This window comes from Melanotaenia boesemani, chromosome 21 (assembly GCF_017639745.1).
Source record: "Melanotaenia boesemani isolate fMelBoe1 chromosome 21, fMelBoe1.pri, whole genome shotgun sequence".
NCBI lineage: Eukaryota > Metazoa > Chordata > Actinopteri > Atheriniformes > Melanotaeniidae > Melanotaenia > Melanotaenia boesemani.
Window position 1 is genome coordinate 4,938,298 of NC_055702.1, and position 19,471 is coordinate 4,957,768.

General features: G+C 39.2%; 1 protein-coding gene across 1 annotated transcript; it reads right to left on the reverse strand.

The window, feature by feature from the left end:
• Positions 1 to 452: 452 nt before the first annotated feature.
• tubgcp2 (tubulin, gamma complex associated protein 2) lies at positions 453 to 13,057 on the reverse strand. Its single transcript, XM_041974672.1, has 18 exons — positions 12,973 to 13,057; positions 12,462 to 12,622; positions 11,006 to 11,134; positions 10,029 to 10,205; positions 9,607 to 9,766; positions 9,315 to 9,522; positions 8,524 to 8,723; positions 7,610 to 7,799; positions 7,385 to 7,530; positions 7,129 to 7,309; positions 6,854 to 7,034; positions 6,166 to 6,338; positions 4,358 to 4,486; positions 4,153 to 4,273; positions 3,924 to 4,067; positions 2,751 to 2,852; positions 1,366 to 1,529; positions 453 to 726 (listed from the first exon to the last, which is right to left on the reverse strand). The coding sequence occupies exons 2-18, from the start codon at positions 12,609 to 12,611 to the stop codon at positions 651 to 653; spliced, it is 2,631 nt and encodes an 876-aa protein (XP_041830606.1). The 5' UTR covers positions 12,612 to 12,622; positions 12,973 to 13,057; the 3' UTR covers positions 453 to 650.
• Positions 13,058 to 19,471: the final 6,414 nt, after the last annotated feature.

Below are 19,471 nucleotides of genomic sequence, written 5' to 3' on the forward strand. Positions count from 1 at the left end.
CACCGATACCTTATGAGAAATTTTCTCTTGATAACATTTATAGCACTCTGACTCTTCTCTCTTTAAATCATTTAAACATTTCAGGCAAAAGGTTTCTGTGTGAAATGATCAGCAGTGTAGAGATTTCTCTAAGGATGATCCTACAACTCCTCCATAACAAAAACAAAGATATGGAAACAAGATATTTGACAAAGTACTAGACATGATGTACATGTCTAGTACTTTATGCCAAGGCTGTTTTACACTTTTAAAATTAGTGGTTCATTTTCCTGTAAGACACAAGTTTTGGTTGCTAGTTTACATGATAAGTAAACATCCTCTTACACATTAAATGCTGTGAAGACACCAGATAATATCAGATCGATCATGTTTTCAGCAGCAACTGGAGGACTTTGTTTTCTTCAGTTTGGAGAAAACACAGTAATCACAACATACAAAAGAGTCCAAATTACTCAGTAAATTCTTATTTTATTGAGTTCATTACAAACACAGAATTCTTATACTGTACAGGTACAATAAGTTACCAATAAGGAGCGTCTGGACATATTTTCAGAGCGGAGGAAATTAAATGATTCAGCTGCACATGTTAGGACGTTTCATATGTAAAATTGAAGGAGGTTGTTTTATTGCTGGTTTCTGGACAGAGACGTCTACTCTGCTGCTTTCTGACTGCGTTCGACAGCCAGCCGCTCCAGCCGCTCGGTGTAGAAGCCGTTGAAGTCCAGCCTGTGAAGTCAGTCACACAGATATAACAGAGCTTTAGATCCGGTGCTATCATGCATCCTAACCTGATCGCAAGACAGAACCAAGCAGAGGTGTGAACACACTCGAGAATGATAACACATTCAGATCTGATTTGATCTCCACACAAGCAGCAAGTTTTACTGAAGATGATCAGTGGTTCCCAACCTCTCTTCCTTCAACATCCTCTTCATGCAACTAAAAAAAGCCTGAAAATACAACTTGTTAAGGTTTGATTAGTACCAGATTCCAGGTCTCTAACTACATTGATTTTCCAGAAACAGATGTGGTGAGGTATTGTTTTTGGCTCAGACAACAGTGTGACAAAGTCTACAGAGTGGATAACTGAGATCCGATCACATCTGGATCTCAGGAAGTGTGCGGGAACGGACGGAAACACGGCGTAAACACATGCTTTCAGCTGTCCATTCGTGATCAGATCACCCAGAACGCATGTAAGCACCAAACATAAACAGGACTGCTAGAATTATTTAGTATTATTAGTAAAAGAAAGCTGAGGCCATCTGCATGTTGTCCTCCTTTCTGTTGTTGATGCATCGCAGTAACTAAGTCCCGTGTGATGTTCTTGCTAAACTCAGAGACACTTGGCATGGGCAGGTTTACCTGTAGATGATGCTGATCATGCTGTGTTCACAGTCGTTGGTGCTGTAGATGCTCAGCTTGTCCAGCAGGTCCAGCAGCAACATGGTGAAGTTACTGTCGAACTTGCTGATGGTGGCTTTGAAGTTTGGGTCGGACTGGGGGGCGTCCACGTGTTCGGCTAAAAACTGACGCAGCAGAGAGGAAAGGAGGAGGAAGGAGAATGTGTTGTTAAACGTGACACATTCATAAAGACAACAATGCTGATTAGCTGAATAACTTGCACTTTTAAGGACTTTCTAAAGAAGCTCTCTCTTCTTCGGTGGTTATCTAACAGCCCTGTTTTACTTCTTCCCAACTTTTATGGCATGATGTGACAGACATATTTGTAAAGTGGATTACTGGGGCTGAGAAATAAGCAGCGCTACATTCTATAACACCCGTCATTTAATCCCATCAGAAACATTGTTCTTCAGGTACATTTTTTCAGTTTAAGTCAGATGTACTCACAAGCTTAAATCTAATGGCAACGTGGCTGAAAAATTTATTCTGCTGTATAATACGGATCATTTATTAAATATTATGTGTTCTAAAAGTGAAGTTTATGCTTGGCGCCATTAAATTGTACAACTACGCCACCTGCTGTTGCAAACAGGTAATCTACCTGGGCGCTACCTTTACTAATAGAAAACGTAGGAATATTATAGTAGATTATAGTCAGTTGTAGATCATCAGAAAACAGCTGATGTTTGGTAACCTACACACATAAAATCTGGTTAGAATTGTGCAGACTCTGGTTTTGACTGATGTCTTGAATTTCTTTTAATATCTGCACATGTACTGCGATGGAGTGGTGGCCTGTTCAGGGTGTACCTGCCTCTCACCTGCTAAAAAATGCTGGAACAGGCTCCAGCTTACCCAAGACCCATAATGGATTAAGCGGTACAGAGAATGAATTTGCTCATGTAACTAAATCACTCCAACTGCTTCCAGCTTTCCTGACAATATATAAAGAAGCAGGTTACAGTATAACAGTACGGCACCGTCATAACATACAGTCATACTCTAACCTGCTTCTTTATATATTGGAGATGAGACATGAATGTGCAGCAGAGCTTTTTTTCCATCTACAACAAATAATCGTGTATCCTGAACTTTGCTTTAGTAACATGACTTTCTATAAATAAGTATAGTATATAATATGCCACTGGGTGCATGAATACGGTCAGATTTAATAAGTCTATTTCTGCTCTTAAAGTATTGAGTCACATTAAAAATGCTTCTATCTAAAGTTCCTTGTGATCATTTTTTGGGTTTTGTTTCTTTAAATATATATTCCACCACCATCTAAAGTTCACCAGTTCAGTTATGAGAGTCTCAGGACAGACTTGGTGAATTTTATAAAAAACCTTTGTGGTCAGCCTCTTCTTTTCTGCCTCGTCAGCCTGTTCGCTCGGAGCTGGAGCCCCGTCCATCGCCCCCTGCTCCAACCTCAAGCTCTGAGTGAACCGCTGCAAGGATCAAGAAAGAAAGAAAAAAATAACTGTTTTAATTATTAAGCTGTACTGGTCAGGGCTCTTACACACTGGCACCAAGTCAATTACAAAAGTTGGATCAGATCCACATGAGACTTTTGGGAGACTTGTTAGAAAGAACCACAAATGGAAACATTTGGTATTTATTGGTAGATGATCGATTACAGATAACCTAATTTTCCTTTTCTGAATAATGGTTCGCGTTGCATCTGCTAGCTCCTGCAGCTTGTCGTTGAACTACAAGGATTCGTCAAGCTCAAAGTTTAGAAATCCAGTGCTTCCCACTCTGACTTTACTCAGATGGGCTGCTCAGGAAGTCCGATGTAAAATTTTCTTTTACCATAGATCTGCAGGCAGATCAGGGATTTCGTCCCTCCACTGCACACAGACACACTAAATCAAAACATGACTTTTAGTTCATGATTTAGCAACTTGTTTCCAATAAAGCTTGTTATGAAATATCCAGCAACATTCAGTGAAAGAGCTTTGCTACTTTTATGTAGGAAAATCTCTCAGCTCCTCAATACAAAAGGGAGACAGCATTTACGGTTCAGTTTACTCAAAAAATACTCAGATACTCAGTGAGTCAGGATGCACAGCTTTGTCAAACATCATCCTTATCTGTTCGTTGTTTCCTCATTTTCCTGCAGAGCAGCAGGAAGAATTTTAGATATTTCACCAGCTTCTGCATCAAATGTCCCAGCTGTGGTTGCCGAGTTAACTGCTGCCAGCCTAGATAACGTTTGACTTCACCCAAATGGGACTGCTAGTCTTAATGTGTCGCTTTTCCGACATGTTCAGCCGTCTGATGAAAGAAAGCATGTTCCATAGAGGCCCTTTAAGAGCCAGTTGGTTTAGTCTGTTCTGCTCCACACACAAGGATCAATATAAACCAACAATAAGAGATTCTGCGAGTATAAATTAGGCCAGCTGGATGAAAACTAAAATGATGTCCAATCCATATGCTTCACCTATAGACCAGGAGCAAAAACAAACTATTGCTTTTATAGTTGCTCTGATGTTTTATCCTGTTTCTCATGAACAAACCTGCATGCAGTTTGTGAACATGACGCAGACAGACATGAGTTTGGAGAAGATCCTGAGCAGCTCAGGGTTGGTCAGCATGCAGTCCTTCAGGCAGTTGTCCAGGAAGCTGGTGTGATGGCAAAGCACATCATCGATGTTTGAAGCCTGGACAAGGAGAGCATGCCCAAATCATCACAAAAAAGAAGAGAAAAAGGTAACAACTGAGTACTCTGCAAGTTCACTCACTCACCGTTTTCAGGTTGTTCTCCATGATGTGCCAGGTGGGCTCCATCACCTCAAACATCATGTAGTACTGGATGTTCTGCACGAAGTTGAGCATGCGCTGGCGCAGAGCGAAGGCTGCTGCAAACCTGAGCATGGATCAATTTAACAAACTGAAGAAGATTTTTTTGCCAAAGATTTAACAGATTTTCTGTAATCGTGCATCAGCTCACCATTTAGCAGAGTGTAAGGAGTACTGCCTGGAGTCTTTGTTGCTGATCCACACGTTGCACAGCAGCCGCTCCACATGTTTGCAGTAAAACATGTGTCTGAATAACATCTGGTACCTCGTTAGCGCTTTCCTGCAGAATGAACACATATTACAACTTCTTAATGCTAAGATTTATTTATTTATTATTCCACAGAGATTCACTGTTTAGAAAATATTAAAGACAAAGCAAAACTACAGTAAAAACTACAGTGCAGCTCAGTCATGTATAAAAATGTAAACCCCTTTATTTAAGACATTACACAATTTATTTGTGATACCTAAAATATAAGTAGACCAAATTAATAAAATATTATTACTTAAAGGGTAGCACAGGGATGAAATCTGGTTAAAAGTGGGCTTAAATCTAAACTAGCTAAACATGGATTAAGAAGAAGCACAAGACAAAAGGCTGCAAGGTTAATCGAATATTAATCTTGATCACAATTTTGGCTTCCTGAGGAGAAATTAACAAGATGTGTGCTAGAGTAGAAGCAAATGAAAGCCTGGTACACACATAACGATTTTTTTAATCTTGTGAGATTTTTTTATCTGGTCGAGACCTCACACGTGAAGATAAAAAAAATCAGTTTTGATCGTACTGTGTGTGGTGTGCTTCGAAAATGTAATCCCAGAACAACACACACATGACGATGCTGTTCAGCAACTCATCTACAATCTAGTCCTCCGAGCCAGACAAACATCAAAACGTAGAAGAAGAACCATAGTAACAACCGGCAAAAAACAAAGAAGAAACATAGTAACAACCGGAAAACACAACACATAGCATGGAAGAGGATATATAGGGCGAGGGAATGTTGGTGGTTTTGGGACTATTGTTAACAGAAAAAGCCAGAAGTGAAAAAAATAACAGACTGGAGACGGCGTGAACACAGACGTTATTTACTTCAGTCTTCCCCAGCCAGCTCGCTCTCTGATTGGCTACATTCCGTACCACGTCACCACCCACGCAGTCACAATGCATGAGTCGAGACTGAAATATTAAACATGTTCAATGTTTCCAATTGTCGGCTACGATCCATTTCGGAGCAGATTATCGGGACAAATCGACTCGTAACACACCACAGACCAAATGATGATTGAACAGGGAAATCTCACGACGATCGGGCGTTTGCCGTCTGAGGTCGGGAAGAGGCAAAATCGGGACAAAAACAGCCCAAATATCGTTGTGTGTACCAGGCCTAAGCCTCCTTAAATCTCGCTATGACCCAAAGGTTGTGCTAGACTTTCTCTCCGTCAGATAAAGTAGTTAAAAAAAAAATCCCAAAGTATTCCTCATTAAAATGCTCTGTTCTCATTTTGATGGCACATAGTTTAATAGCTTAACAGCATTTAGATTTTAGAAACGGTTCAATTATAACTTTTGCAGGTTTGTTTTATATTCTTGTAAACAAAATAGTTCCAAACAGCCAATGTGCTGGTCTTTCTAGCCATGAGTTAGTTATTCTGGATCTATATTTTTGTCTCTTCTTTCTGCCTTCAAACATCACACCGCTAACTGCATGTGCTCTACTGCCACAGCCGTTAGCATCAACCTGCACGACATCCAGGACAGGAAGAGTCCATCTAATTCACCCGACACACACAGAGCATGAATGCTCAGCATCACCTCACTTCCTTAAAATATGCAAACCCAGACGACTGCTTATCGCAGTTTAGGTAGTTGTTGCGATATCACGCAGACTAATATTGCAATGAAGGTAAGTTTTCTGTATACAGTATACTGTTAATGTCAGCGTTGATTCACTGAACCTGTTGATGATGAGCGACAGAGGCCATTTGACAATGTAGTCGAAGGAAAAGGCCTCCAGCCCGCTGAGAGTCGCGTCTGTTGGGTCGGCGTTGATGATGGTTTTCTCTTGTTTGGTCTCGATGGCCAACACTCGCAGCAGCTGCGTGATGACATCATGAGGCATCAGGTCAATCTGTAGAAAGAAAAAGAGGAAGATCAGACTTGGATTGAAGGTAAAATGGAGGAATGGTTTGGTTTTAGTCCCCACCTTATTACTTACTCCTTATTTTATAGCATAGTTTTTGATTTTATGCTGGGACTCAGAGCTTCTATTGACTGGTTGGATGATTCAACTTTTCTTCATGTGAATATTGGAAATGGAATAATTTGCAGTGCGACTTAAATAAAAAAAAAACTGTATTTACTGATAAATCTAAGAGTAACAGAAAATACAGTGAGGGAGACGTGATAAGTTTTTTTCCTTACAAGTCTGTTATTTCATGAAATATTGAGAGTTTATTGTAATTTTTTATGAACTGCATGTTTGCCGTGTTTGGTTGTATTTTCGGGTTGTGCATCTGTCTGGTCGTGGATTCTTTGGAAAATTCTAAATGAAAACTCCCAGAGTAAACAAAGCTTAAATAATAATAAAATAGATCTCGAGCCTCTGTATCCTGAACACAGAGGGTCACTCTTACTTCCACTGACCTTTAGATCATCTTTGAAGGGGTCCGTGTTGGCCGTGCTCATCCTCAGAGCCAACTCCAGGAGCGCTTCAAGCCTGGGAGGAACAATGTCATCCACCGGCCTCTTCAGCTCCTCCTCTGTAAGATCCATGAAGTGCACGAAGAAGTCTCCTTTGTCCATCAAAAAGTAGTGCTTGATTGATCTAATGCAAAACAAAACAGATACGTATGTAGGCAGGTTTCTGTGACGTCTTTATAGAGCTGCTGGCACACAGAAAGCAGAAAGAAAACATTTACCTCAGACGTGAAACCAGCTCCTTCTCCTCCATGAGGAAGTCCAGAAGAACTTTGCTGGCGTAGTTGTAGGCCTTCTCTATCTGCTCCACGTAGGCTCTCTCCTTCAGGGTGTACAGCACCTCTTTAGCATCTGGACACGTCACATCTCGACCGCACTCACGCACCACATTGAGGTATTTCCCTGCAACATAACAAATCTAAACACGCTGTCGACAAATTCTTCTATCCTTCCCTTTATGTTTTGTTTTCTTTGTACCTGTGCTTAATATTTTGTCTGCCATTTTCTGCAGAAAGGAGGGAATCCGAAGCTGTACGATTGTGTATCTCTGATCCCAGTACTTGTCGTTGTAGTCCTCCTGAATCTTCTCCTTCTGCAGCTCATGTTCCTCCACCATGAACTCACTAAAGAAAAAAGATGAACCAGGTTCGGATGAGCATTTTAAACCTTTATCATTCTGGGTTTATATCAGAGCAGCCTAACCTGTAAGGATCTTTGATAATGCCCCTGTAGATCCACTTCTCCAGTATTTCAAAGTACGGGACGCTTGCTGCTTTGGTGAGATAGAGGCACAGCTCCTGAGCCTGGCTGTCACCCGTGTAGTTGAAGGTCCGGTCGTGGAGGAGACTCAGCGTTGATCCACCCATACACTCTCCTTTGTCTACAGAGGATGCTGAAAAAAAGACACCAATAGAATGTTATTTGATTTATCTATCAATCAATTATGTGTGTACTTACATGGAGGATGGAAATTCTTGATCTCAAAATAAAAGGGTACTACTTTTGAGTTGGGACAGCTCTAATAAATCTATTCTACCCTGGTGGAGGAGTAGCTGTCCATACTTCAGAGACAGTGTTGACAGTGTTGTAGGGTCGTCATGAGACTTGATTCGGAAACTATTCAAATACCATTTTTGATGGCACATGGGAAAGAAATGACAGCTATCCATCCATCCTTTTTCTAAATCTGCTTAGTCCAATTCAGGATCATTGGAAAACTGGAGCCTATCCCAGATGTTATCAGGTGAGAATCGGAGTAAAACCTGGGCAGACCACCAGTCCATCGCAGAGCCAACAAAGACAAACGAGACCAACAACCAAGCTTATAAATAAATCCCAATGTGGCTTCAAAATGTTTTGGAAACAGGGAAATCTCACTTTTTCCATTAGTCCTCAGGCTGTTACTGAACTTTTTTTTTCTGTGGTTCCCTCCTAAAACGCCCTGACATGACAGCGATGCTTAAAATAGTTTATTTTGAGTAACTGGGGTGAATGGAACCACCTCCAGAGCTGAGTGGACGTCAAACTAAAGGTAAAGGCAGAGTTTAACAAGTATGGATTTCTGTCTAGTATCAGGCAAAGATGTGAGTCTGGTTAGAAATGACGTTGCCTCTCACCGATAGATGCCAGTATCTCCATGGTTCTCATGGTGGGCTGGATGTAGAACCAGAGCTTCTGCAGGGACAGCAGGCCCTGCCGCTGGAGGTGCTCCAGCTGAGTGACCAGGATCAGGTACTCCTTCATCAGGGTCCTCATCGCCGCCGTCAGGGCGTGGTTCACCTGACCGTACTCAAAGGATGACTTCTCCTCAATAAATCTGGAAAACAAACACACTTCATCACCTAATTACCTAACTCCTGCAAAGCTCACAGTTTTTATAAAAATTTTAAAAATACGATTTTTTTAAATCCTTTAACAACTGAATTTATTTACAATTATCTAAAAACTAATAATAAGAATAAGAATAAGGAAAATTTGAAAGAAAAAATGAAAAGGACATAAAATAAAATTCAATTAAACATTAAATACATTAATAGCAATAAATAAATAAGTATTTAAATAAATACATTAATAGTACATAAAATAAATAAAATGAATTAATTAGATAAAACTAAATAAAATCTCAAGAAGGCCAAACTGCTTCTGTAGGGGTTAGTCACTACACATCTCTGGCCTTCCTTCATGCTTCAATATTCCAAAAAACCTAAAAAAATAATTAAAAACACCTTTAATCATATAAATATTAGAAAATTAGATGATAAAATCAGTTTTTGTCTAAATCACAAACATTAGCAGCTTGTAAATGTCACCACCAACAAAGAGCTACAGTTTATTTTAAGAGCTTTGGTAACTCTTAGAAGCCCTTTTAGGGACAATGAAAACAAGCCGGTACCCTGGCATCACCCACCGTGTTATAGTGGAGTAATATGATGCTACTGGTAATATTCTGGTAACCAGTTCTTTGATAGACAGGTCCAATGTTGGATTAACTATAAAAGAGCGGTTCTGCCTCCCCAGAACAGGCTGAGCGGTGATGTCTTGCCCGTCAACTCCAATCAACACAAACAGCAGGTCCTCCACCAGAGCTTGTTCCTGGGTTGCCAGGGGCAACGTGCCTGAGCGGAGACATCAGATCCAGGTGTTAGCATACTGAAGCTACATGTAACGGAGGTGAGTGTGAAAATGTTTTCTCTATGTACCAATGGGCACGGCTGGATCTCCTACGGGGGCGGGGCTGGTGATAAAGTCTCCGAGGAGAGCCGGACGGTCGTACACCCAGTCAGGAAAGACGGGGTTGGGCTCCGTGGGGTTCTTCTTGTTGTGTTTGTCCCTCAGCATCTTCCGTGTGACTTCAGCCGGCTGCAGACAGATTTATAAAAGCAACACAGAGAGATTTTACTTTTCAACTGCAGCCTAACCCTTCCTTGTGTTTATTTACATAGAGCCTTGAAGTAACTTCACTCAGTTTTACGAGTACAAATGACAGAAACGGCTAAAATCAGCACAAACATAAACTTTTCCCAGTGATCAACATGTGCTCTGGTCTACACCGAGCCAGATTTACCACCACTTCACGCTCGGGTTAGCTTTATTAGTTCAGTACAGAGTCAGAAATATTTACCACAGGGGCGTTGGAGCTGGCCGTGACGTTGCCGAGCTTCTTCCGCAGCTCATCCAGCTCCTGCATGGACATCTTGGTGCTGGTTTGAGGCAGAGTGTAACTGGTGGTTGTGGTTGAGTTTGTGTTGGCTGATGACTCTGACCTCTCTTTGGCATTCTGCTGCAGAGACTGAAGCGTCTAGAAAAGAAGAAGAAATTTATAAATAAATTCATTTTTTCTTTCTTTCACATAAACCTGTAAAAGCTATTTTTAAATGTCTATATGGGGAAAGTACAGACGTGTATATTTGCATATCTGAAGTAAAATAGACTCTTAATCTTCTAAAAGTAAAGTTTTAAGATTCCAGGAGAAATTTAACCTGCAAGATCAAAGTTCCTGCAAGATGACAGGCTTTATTAGGAAATTAATAAAGAGAATCACTTGACATCTTATAAAAATCCTAAAGTAGAAGCTTTTTGTTAAAAAAAAAGTGTACTAACTGAGCAAGGCTTCATTACCAGCTCTCCCTGCTGGAGGAAATTCAGCAGAATATGAGTTAAAGTTATTCAGAAATTCTGTTAAAATCTTCTGGAGGTGCTGCTGGATGCCACTTCTTAGGATTTCTGAAATTTACCACAATGTATGTTCTGCTTTATTATATGAATTTTAGATTTAATATTTGGTTAAGATGCTTCAGCTTGTGCATAATAAAATACTCGAACAGCCTGTTACTTCTAAATTAGTTTAACATTAATGACAAATAATCTTGTTACTACCTTACTTAACATTAAACCACAAATCCTTACACATTTATACTTGCTTGATTTTTATTGCTACTTAAGAACTTCTCTTTATCACATTACCACAAACTATCCTGATAAAGGAGCTGAAATGCTTTTTTTTGGGAGAGATTTTTAGCTGTTTTTTGCAGTTAGGCACTGAAGCAAATGAATACATTTCATAAAAGAAGACAAATGCGGTGTGTTATTATCCATTACCTCTTTATCCTCACAGAGTTTGGACAGCAGATACACCAGAGGGTCGAGGTTGCGGGCATTTTTGGACTTGAGCTCCTCGTACTTCCTCAAGAAATCCTCGGGAGTTTTAGAGAATTCTGCTAATTTGACCTGAAAAGTTAAATAATTGAACATAAATAACAAGGTGATAATGAGAAAAATATTAAAGCCACACTAATGTTTCTTTGGACCACTTTTAGTTTTGATTATTTTATGCATTCATACTGATGTTTCTGTAATCCATGCATTTATTTCCATCCAGAGTTGCATGGATTTTTCTCCTTACTAAGCTCTTATATGATGCTGAGATTTTTTTCCATATTTATAAAACCTTGCTCTTTATCAGCATGTTACAGTTAACAATAAACTAGGAGGAGGAGGATCAACCAATCAAAATTAAGATGTACTCTACACAGAAATGGAAGATTAGCTAAACAGATAAAAACAAAACTCTGAAATTCATTTTCACTATCTTGTCAGAAACATGTGCTTGCAACTAAATAAATTTGTCCTTTGACAAGAAACTTTTAAAAGAGGAAAAGAAGTATTTAACACATTCGCACACTTGAGTCTCTTTTTGTTGAATACAACTTGCATGGAGGAGATGCTTAACAAGGTTGATTCAGTTCACTTCACATATATGTATATATAGGAAACATTTATATGTCTACATATAGTATTATTATTATTATTACATACCATTGCTGCTACTATTATATATAGTTATTATTACACTGTTGCTTTTATTATATTTATCATCATCTCACAAGAGCCCTTAAACTGTGTACTGATTCTATTTTTCTACTTTCAACTTTTCATCTTATTGTGTTTTTGTGTATTTTGGGGTATTTTGTGTACTATACCGGACTGCTATGACAACTTAATTTTCCCTCGGGCATTAATAAAGTCATTCATGCATGCATGCATGCTTCCATGCATCCGTCCATCCATCTATCTATCTATCACACCTGGTTCAAATGAAATAGTTCTCCACCAGCTTGTTGTCAGGGTCTGCCTCAGCCTCTTAACGACCCATAATTTGAGTCAGGTGTGCTGCAGTATGGACATATTGAAAACCTGCAGGATGATAGCTCAAAAGGTCCGGAGTTGGCGATCCCTTTTCTAAAACATGCAGGGCAGAGGGGCCTGAGGACCTGGATTGAGAAACAATGTCCTAGACAGTCCCAGTTGTATGTATTGCACAACAATTTGGTTGTATTCTTTTTGAAGAACAACAGTCTGCTTCTTACAACAAGCTTAGTTATTGAGTTTGAGTTGAAACATGAACAAAGTGGCCAAAAGGCACACATTTCACACAATTCCTGCAATAGCTTTATCTCTTGCCACTTTGGGTACAATAAGTCTTCACAGGTCCTACAATCATGTTTACATTTGCAGGATTTTTCCTGAAACCCGTTCCTGCTTGTGTGTAACCCACCTTGGCACTGTGAGCGGAAACAGTAGTGGTCACATAAGGCGTCCTGTGTTTCTGCAGTAAATCTATGTATCCCTCCGCGCCATCACCTCCTCGCACCTGCAGCAAGCTCAGCAGCTCGTTCACGTCGTGATGGATCCTGAACTCACTCATGGCACAAGCAGCTGATAAGATGACAACACGTTTTGTTTTGAATGACAGTGGAGAGTAGTTTATCCCCACAGCAGAAAGCGTCAACATGAGAGCTGCTGGTTCACACAGCAAACATTATCTATAGCTCAGCAATGGATATGAACTAACTATGAATGATCTTAAGGTTGCATGCTGTCTTAGGTATTCATGGTAATGTGAAGCTAACAGTTTTTAATGCTAGCTGGCTACCTATTCCTGCAAGATGTAGATGCTAAATGGCAGCTAGCTTACCTAAATTAGAAATATATTAAGATGTAACAACGTAGTATAGTTTTATTAAACCTTATAACATGTGTAATAAATTGTAATTTCAGCATTGTACCTGTTGGCCGTGTTAACTTCGTTTCAACAGCGTCCAGCAGGCTGGTACCAAACGCGCCCACAGCTGCTTAAAATCTTCTTCTTCTAGTGCCAAAAATAATGTAGCACCACACTGCCCCCCACAGGCGAAATCTGTGTATTGCAATATAGTTTTTATTTCTTTACCAAAAATTAGAAAAAAGCTGTACAACTATTCAAGCATTGACAGTAGTAAAAATGGAAGCAGTTGAACACAGTTTCCCTGGAAACTGTAATCAAGCACAGAAAACATTTAAACTGGTACATAAAAATCAGCATTAAATGAGGCAAGTAGCATGTAAAGTAGCACATGAAAAACATGCAATTTTGTCATTTTTATAATGAGGTATAACTTGAACAGATCACGCATCTGTGGAATAAGCAGCACAGCTAAATAGATAGATAGATAGATAGATAGATAGATAGATAGATAGATAGATAGATAGATAGATAGATAGATAGATAGATAGATAGATAGATAGATAGATAGATAGATAGATAGATAGAAGTACTTTGTTCATCCCAAGCTGGGAAATTTAGGTGTTGCAGCGGTACAGTCATTTAGCAGTTGTGCTTCTAAAGGTAGCAAAATAAAAACAGTATAAAAAATTTCAATATCTACAAGACTTATACAAGGAGGTATTTAGCTATACACAGTAAGAAGTGAGAATAGCCAGCAAATAATATAGTCCAGTGCAATGATTAGTAGTGTGGTGTGCGAAATTGAGCTTGTCTGTGCAAAATTAACCAGTTACACACAAAATTAACCACTTACATACTTGACAGTCGTTTTCAATGACACAAGATGAGAGGTTTAACTGTGCAAGGTTGATCCCATCAGTGCAAAAATTCACCAGTTACAACAGTCACTAAATGTGTGGGTAGCACCCCTAACGAATATACAAAAACATCTGCAATATTCTCCTGTTGGTATTCACTCTCTTTATGAGTTATTTATTTGATTGGATGTTTGCAGTCTCCCACAATGTATTGAAGCGGATGATATGCTGGTTGCCTTTGGCGCATTGATAGTGGTGCAAGTTCTCTGTGCTTTAATGAATTGTGATGTTGGGACTTTGTGGCATAGATATGTGGCGGCTGGTATTGTCTAAGGCCTATTGTTTGTGGAAATCTGTGGATGAATTCTGATGCCATAATTTGGATGACTTTTAAACACAATGTCTATGGATGGATTTTGAATGCATTATTGATGAACTTTGATTGTGTTGCTCCACACAAAATGAAATCTAATGGATATTAGACAAATGAACGCTGTTGCTAAAAGTTCAAATATGGAATATGAAAAAAGAGAAATTAAAATGACGACCAAAGCTTTGGAAAATAAAATTGAATGACTCCAGAGTGAGCGCAAATTGGCGTTAATAAAATTAAAGGGCTTATTCCACAAATAAAAGCGCAAATGAAATCAAAAGAAAATGCTTCTGAAATCTCCTCCCAACTGAACAATTTGAATGTGCTGTGTAAAAAAGCCACAGACCTGCACAATAATGCCACTACTTCCTGATGATGAATATAAAATTCAAAATGACCAGTTAAAGATTACAGTGATGGATTTAAAGAACAAGTGGAAAAATGGATACGAGAAGATTCACATGAAGACTCAAATAAATCACCATCTCAGACAAGCATTTGGGTGCAACCATTAAAACAAAAAAATCAAGTAGAACAAGCTTCTGTTGGAAAGGGCAAGGATTTGCCTGCTGCTGACCCTCCAGTGTTCCCACTGTACAAGACCCCCCTGGATGAATTGGCCCTGTGACAGTATCTCAAATGCAGACATGAGATCACGCTCATCTACTCGCTCGAAAGCTAAAAGAAATCTTGCAATTTGGCAGTAAAACAAAAGGCTTTGAAGGAAAACTATGCATTGGATGAGGAGGATCACAAAAAATAAGAACAGTTGTTGCTGGAGAATTAAATCGCTGATAAATCACAAAGCAGTGTTGGCAGTAAATCAAAGTCAAAGGTTTCAGATAGGATGAACTCATACTGTGAAAAGATACATTTAAAACAACAACGTCAACAACACTGAATTTGTTCCATCACTGTCATTGGAAGTAAAGAAACAAAGCAACTACAACCACAGGGGCAGCTGTGAAGCCTAAAGTCAGTCACTTACCTGACATAAAACAGCCCCCAGATCCTTCTTATATGCTCCGTTATCTAATGACCCCTGATGATCCTGTGACCAACGTTACACAAGCTGACGCATCACAAAATTACAATGTGTTGGATATAATGAGGAACCAAAATGAAATTACTACATCTGATGCAACAACAATGCCTCTCAGCACTCCCAAAAAGGGACATTCCCATTTTTGATGGTAATCTACTTAAATACCATTCAGTTATTAAAACTTTTGAAAATGGAGTCGAGCGAAACACCAATAACAACTGTGACAGACTTTATTTTCTTGAACAGTACACTAGAGGGTATTTAAAGCAGCTGGTGAGGAGCTGTTAGCATATTGAGTCAGACAGAGGATATGTGAAGGCAACGGATCTGTTGAGAGAGAACTATGAGCAAAAGGAGGTAGCAGCATACATGGAAAGAGCTCTGTCATGGCCCACTATTAAAACAGAGGATGTGAAGGCCCTCCAGGAGTACAGCCTCTTTCTGTGCGGATGCTGTAATGCTATGGAAGATGTGCAGTATTTAAGTGATCTGGATATACCCACAGTTATGTTGGAGATCATCAAAAAACTGCCCTACAAGCTCAGAGACAGCTGGAGATGCCACGTATGTGACCTGCAGGAAAGGTACAATAGAAGAGCAAGGTTTATGGATATTGCCAACTTTGTGGAAAAACAGGTGAAAATCCTGACAGACCCTGTGTTTAGAAACATCCAGGACTCTGCTACATCAACCAAACAGATAAAACATAAACCTTACCCTCGCTGCAGCGTTAGAGGAACCAGCTTCGCTACCACAGTAGATCGTGTGGAGAGAATAGCCCAACCTGTGAATAAGGTCGAGGACATGAAATCACAGCCATGAAAATCTGTCACTGCTGCAGTGGAAGACACACATTGGATGTGTGTGCTCGGTTAGAAAACAATGGCCCACAAGGAGAAAATTGACTTCCAGAAGGAAAAGGGTGTTTTTTTTCGGTGCTTGTGTACAGGACACATCAGCAAACATTGCCAAAGGAAGATTTCCTGCTCAAAGTGTGGCCAAAAACATCTTACTGTGCTTCATAAGGCCAGTGTGGCAATAGCAGAACCAGCTGAGACAAGCGTCAAGGTGACAGTGGACAACACCTTGGTATCTAGTGGGCTTACAGGAGCTGGAGGGATTGTAAGCTTCCTATTGTGCCAGTCCAAGTAGAGGCAAAGAAGGGTAATAAAATCATTCTCACATATGCCTTTTTGGACCAGGGAATTACGTGCAGTGTTCTGTACTGAGAGTTTGAAGCAGAAGCTCAGATTGTCTGGGGAAAGAGGCAACATTCCTCTAAGGACCATGGGGCAGGAGAAGGTGGTCAGTAGCTACATTGTGTCAGAGCTGGAAGTGGCGGCACTTGAAGATGACTCCTTCATTGAGTTAGCATACACTCAGTTGTCAGTGCCAGTCCACAAAGCAAACATACCCACGAACAAGGATCTGACTAGGTGGCCATATTTAAAACACCTCTCCTTACCACAGATTGTGGCTGGAATTGAGTTGCTGATTGAAACAAATGTCCCACGAACCATGGAACCACTGGACGTCATCTGCAGTGAACATAATGGACCCTACGCTGTAAGGACGGTCCTGGGCTGGACAGTAAATGGACCACTGACAGGAAACAGTGGAGAGGCCAATTACTGTGAGCAGCCAGTAACTGTGAACCGCATGTCCATTGCAAATTTGGATGAACTGTGGTAACAGCAATTTAAGATATTTTCAGTGATTCCCTGAGGTATGGAAATGTACTAATTTTCTTTAATTTTGAAGAATATATATGCTTGGGTTGTGACATTACAGTGCCTTGAAATAAATATTCTGTTCTAAACAATGCCTTTCATCTAATCGTCTTGTGTGTTATGCATTGTACAACATTATGTATTTTATTTAAATGCAAAGGTACCGCTGTTCTATTACTAAATGTTACAGTACAAGTGAAAATTAGGACTTTGGTTACATTATTTTTAGTGTAAAAAACTGTACATTAAAATGTTGTACTATGCAGTAGTTTGCTAATAAAGTAAATACAGTTGTAAAATACAGGCAGCTACAGCCGCCTGCATTTTACTGTTAATTTAGTTGCACTACTGTATTTACTTTAACAGTAAACTACTTTAAAAATAAATTACAGTATTGAAAATGTAAATGCACAGAAGAATACTGGCAGCTATACTTACCAGTATTTTACCATTATTTTACAGTATCTGTACCGTACTTACTTCGACAGTATGATACTGTAAAAATAAGTTACAGTATAGGTCATGTAAATTTACAGTAAAATACTGGCATCTGTACCTGCCAGTATTTTACTGTAAATTTACAAGATTTTTTCTTAGAGTGTAGCAAAGGTTAAAGTAAAGTAAGTAATCCATCACTGAAGGGGTTATTTGTAACTGACTTAAGGTTTAGAGAAGAATTATGAGGAGATGGAGTTAGACAAAGTTAGCAGTATATGAGGGCTAAAATGTAGAAAGGGGTGGTGAAATGTTTACAGGTGTGTACTTTTATAACATGATAAACTTCATCCTGTTCTATGCTGCATTTTAAAAATGAGTTGATAAACTGTAATGTAATGCACACCCGAGGATAAAGTTTTAAAATGTAGTGAGTAAAGATGGATTATTTAATATTTCATAGCTACTATTGGTTATTAACTACTTAATATTTTTTATTAGTTAACATTTTATAGATGTGGCCAAACCACATTGAAATGACAAAAACTGAATACTTCTAAATTTTCACAAAGTCATTTATTTTTTATTGTGAATACAGCAGTGCAAAAATAATTGTTTACATGTGAATGATGTATATGATTATGAATATTAGTGTGGCTTTTCCTGCCATCCTGTCCAGTACACCCAAGAGACCCTCCATCCTTTGCTGTAGCATTGCCTGATTACGCAGGTCAGTGGCCCAAGGTGTCGAATAATTTTCTGTTTCTTTGGTTAGTCCCACTTCGGTTGTTGTGGTCCTTAATTTATTTGTATTTATTTACTGTTATGTAATTCCATTTTGATGTGTGTAAAGGCTTGTTTTATTTTCAATATGCATGAATTGAAATTTGCGTGAACTTTTTTTTAATCATGTAAAGCACTTTGTGTTGCCTTCAGCATGAAAAGCAGTTATATATATGTATATAAGTAAAGTTTGATTTGATTTGATTTTTTTTAGTCTTGTTTGAGTTGTCTCCATGCGCTGCTTCGTGTTGCGATAAATCCTCGCGTTCTCTAATTGAGAACTGATTGTGGCGAATTTTTTTATATTCCACTGCGAGCCTTTAAAACCTCTTTGAATGTACTCTGGCGTAGACGGTCAGAAGAGCTTTGACCTTCTCGTTGGTCCATTTATTTCATGCTCTGTTGTTGTTGTTATAGGAACTTCAAAAATTTCCTGCATTCGGAAAGCCCGTCATGTCTCTGCATAATGAGACATGACTTTCATCCAAACAAAAAGTAGACTTTTATAAAAAGCTGTGTTGTAGAAAAATTACCAAGAGTCTGGAATGAGTAAAAGTATATAAGGTTTATTTACAGGAGAAGTATTGAATAAAGAATTACTTGCAAGTAAAGAGAGTGGTCGTCCCGACTCGAGAGACTCTGATGATTCATCAGAGAGAAACAGTTTTATTCAGCTGGTCCCCAGCTGAAGGTCAAACAGCAAAATGATAAATGAGCAATTGAAGACTTAATGGCGCCACTTTCTTCCAGTTTTCAGACAAAGCCCGCATACCACAACAAGCTGATATCCCAAACAACTATTGCTATCTAGCAGGTGGAAAACCAGTCTCAACGCTGCCATACCAGAGCTCTGGGAATAAAGTGGTCAGTCTGACCTCACACACACATACACAATGAACACTTCAGTACTCTGTAGAATGAGAATACACAATATGAAAATGTAAAAGTGAATGGATTAACAATATTAAATTAATAAAGAAAACAATATACATGTGATTATTATGAGTATATATGAGTGATTACCGTATGCAGCTAAATTTCTTTCACAGCTGTCAACTTTGTGGAGTGTTTCAACTAAATAATTGGTTGATTAGTCCTTGATAAATTGTAAGTCTTAACTCTTTCTCTAAATGCGTTTGGAGGTCGTATTTCGCGCGTCAAAGTAGCACCTTGTACTTGGAGAGAATGAAATCCAGGCGTTTTCCTTCTGCCATCCAGGACTATTCGGTTTGTTCTTCTCTGTGTGAAGCTTGAAAAGTTCTCAGGCTCACTCTGATCCTCTGAGTTGGTTTTTTGGTCAGCATATTTGGAAATGGGTGGAAGGAGATTTGGACTTA